At 35.3% G+C, this 2,500-nt stretch overlaps 1 protein-coding gene across 1 annotated transcript in view; it reads right to left on the reverse strand.

Moving 5' to 3' along the window:
- LOC131944071 (uncharacterized) overlaps nucleotides 1-2,500 on the reverse strand; it is a 21,793-nt gene that overhangs the window by 879 nt on the left and 18,414 nt on the right. The window contains exons 17-19 of the mRNA XM_059304561.1: nucleotides 1,753-1,887; nucleotides 854-949; nucleotides 367-448 (exon numbers count right to left, since the gene is read on the reverse strand). Of these exons, the coding sequence (XP_059160544.1) occupies nucleotides 367-448; nucleotides 854-949; nucleotides 1,753-1,887 (313 nt within the window). The remainder of the gene's footprint in view (nucleotides 1-366; nucleotides 449-853; nucleotides 950-1,752; nucleotides 1,888-2,500) is intronic.

The following is a 2,500-nucleotide window of genomic DNA, read 5'->3' on the forward strand; positions in this document are numbered from 1 at the left end:
ATGTATGTATGTATGTATGTATGTATGTATGTATGTATGTATGCGTGCATGCATGTTTTAGAGAGTGTGTGTATTAAAGTGTGTGCATGTGTAGTTAGAAATCGATTTAGTTCATTTCCTTACATATTATAAGCTGTTATTAAAAAATAGTAACCTTAATGTTCATATATTTAATGGCTTAATAAAGTATATAATTTCTCATTGATTTTTTTTTTATTGCAAATACTTTTCTCAGACAGGTAATTTTCTAGTGTGGGGTAATAGGTGTGGTCGTGCGACCCTTTTTGAAATATAGCGCGGGTGCCTATGTGTGTATGTGGTTGTGTGTGTAAAGTTGATACTTTAACGTGTGAACCATTACAGTACCTTGCGATAAACAGGAAAAATCCGACAATCGGAATGAGTAACGTCAGCCACCATAGATACTTTCTGTTATTGACTTCGCTGGCTGCAGAATATTTTCAAGTATTTATTTTCAACATTTAGATTCTTTTAAATTTTAAATTAGAATTCATTAAGAATACTAAACTTTAAGAAAAGTAATTAGTTAGATCGAAAATGTCAAAGTTACATAATTATTTTTTTTTAAATTTTCAAAAAAAATATTTAACTTTTGAATCATCGATTAAGTACGAAGCTAACTTAAACGTGTACTGAACTATAAACTGCTAAACATAAAGTCAAGAAACTTGTTATAAATTGCGTTAGAAAACATGTTTTGTTTCAAATAAGTGGTCAAAATTTTGCTCGACTGTTTTGGCCCATAACAAAGCACGATAGAAAAAAACTAACGCACGAGGAAGCAAATTAAATAACAGCTTGTAAAAAAAAAACAATGCCTTATTTCACTCACGTGGGCAAGTTCCTTCAAATTTATCCAAACATTCAGTCCCACATTTTTCCATGCACCTCCCCAAACAGTTGGCGCCAAATGTGTATGCTGGGCAAACTAGGCAACATAAGGGAGTACACGTATTGTTAAATAGTTTTAAAATTATGCTACAGTGACATTCTTTAAATATATCATCTGCATAAGTTAGAAACGATATCTAAAGCCAATGGCGTAGCGAGGTCGGGTGTCACCCGGTGCGGTCCGCACCCCCCCCCCTCGCTACGCCTCTGTCTAAAGCTACTAATGTATACCTACCATCAGCGTACTTACTTTTATTTAAAACAAAAGAATTTGTAGTTTGATTTTATCCCTTTTACAGCATTTTCTTATTTTAAATGTTTTTATACTTGTTTAATAATTACTATGTAATATATTTTCCTGAAAATAATGAGGGGGTATAAATTTAGTAGGACTGAAGATATGAAGTAGTAAAGATTCCTCTTTAGAACTAACGATCCGTTTGGGCAGATGAAGTAGAGTTCTCGGCATATGAAGGGATAATGTGTTTAGCACTATGCCCAGCCGCGTTTACTTTCCCCAACGTGAGTTATGTATCTATCACAGCTGGGTAGACTCGGGGACATTCTTGAACCTGGATTCGAACTCTAGACTTTCGGAATAGCAGTCTAAGGACTGAAGATCTAACCACACTGAAATTTACAGAGCAACGGATTGGCATCAGTGTGTACCCTATGTGACAAAAGTGTGACAACACTACTCACACTTGCTGCACGAGAGCGATACTACACTACTCACACTGAGTGCATGAGAGTTCTGTCACTACTCACACTGAGTGCAAGTGAGTTCTGGCAATACAACACTACTCACACTGAGTGCCTGAGAGTTCTGTCACTACTCACACTGGCTGCACGAGAGTTCTGGCGATCCATATCCCGTCTTACACTTGGCACAGGTCCCGGTAAACTTGTCACAGTCCCCATCACAGTTCTCACACGACCTCGCGCAGCCAAAGTACCAACGATTAAAGCCACAGTCTGGATTCAAAATGTGAGGACCCATGGACTAAGTTATATCGAGCTATTTTCGGATGTTTCGTTATAAAGTCTGTGTTTATGTTATGCGTTATTGTTTGCGTTTAGGTTTGTTTTGCGTTTGCGTGTAACCTTAGCGTTAGTGTTTGCGCTCTCCTTGTATTTTTTTGCGTTTGCATTTGTGTTTGCGTTTGCGTTTTCTTTTGTATTTTTCTTTGCGTTTGCGTTTACTTTTGAGTTTGTGTTTGTGTTTTTGCTTACTTTTGTTTTTGAAGTTGTGTTTGCATTGTGTTTGTGTTCTGTTCCATAGTTGGTACATTTAAAAAAGATTCACCGTGGCGAAGCACGTCTATGCAACTATTATATATATATATATATATATATATATATATATATATATATATATATATATATATATATATATATATATATATATATATATATATATATATATATATATATATATATATATATATATATATATATATATATATATATATATATATATATATATATATATTATAGCAAAGTGGTCAGGTGCCGGAGAGGGCACTTCCCGGCACCGCAGGCGCGTCAAATTTGGCACGATGGTGCCTTGGGGCGATAGAACATGAGG

The sequence above is a fragment of the Physella acuta genome, unplaced genomic scaffold (genome assembly GCF_028476545.2).
Source record: "Physella acuta isolate Inbredline_101_S28 unplaced genomic scaffold, ASM2847654v3 ptg000480l, whole genome shotgun sequence".
Taxonomy (NCBI): Eukaryota; Metazoa; Mollusca; class Gastropoda; family Physidae; genus Physella; species Physella acuta.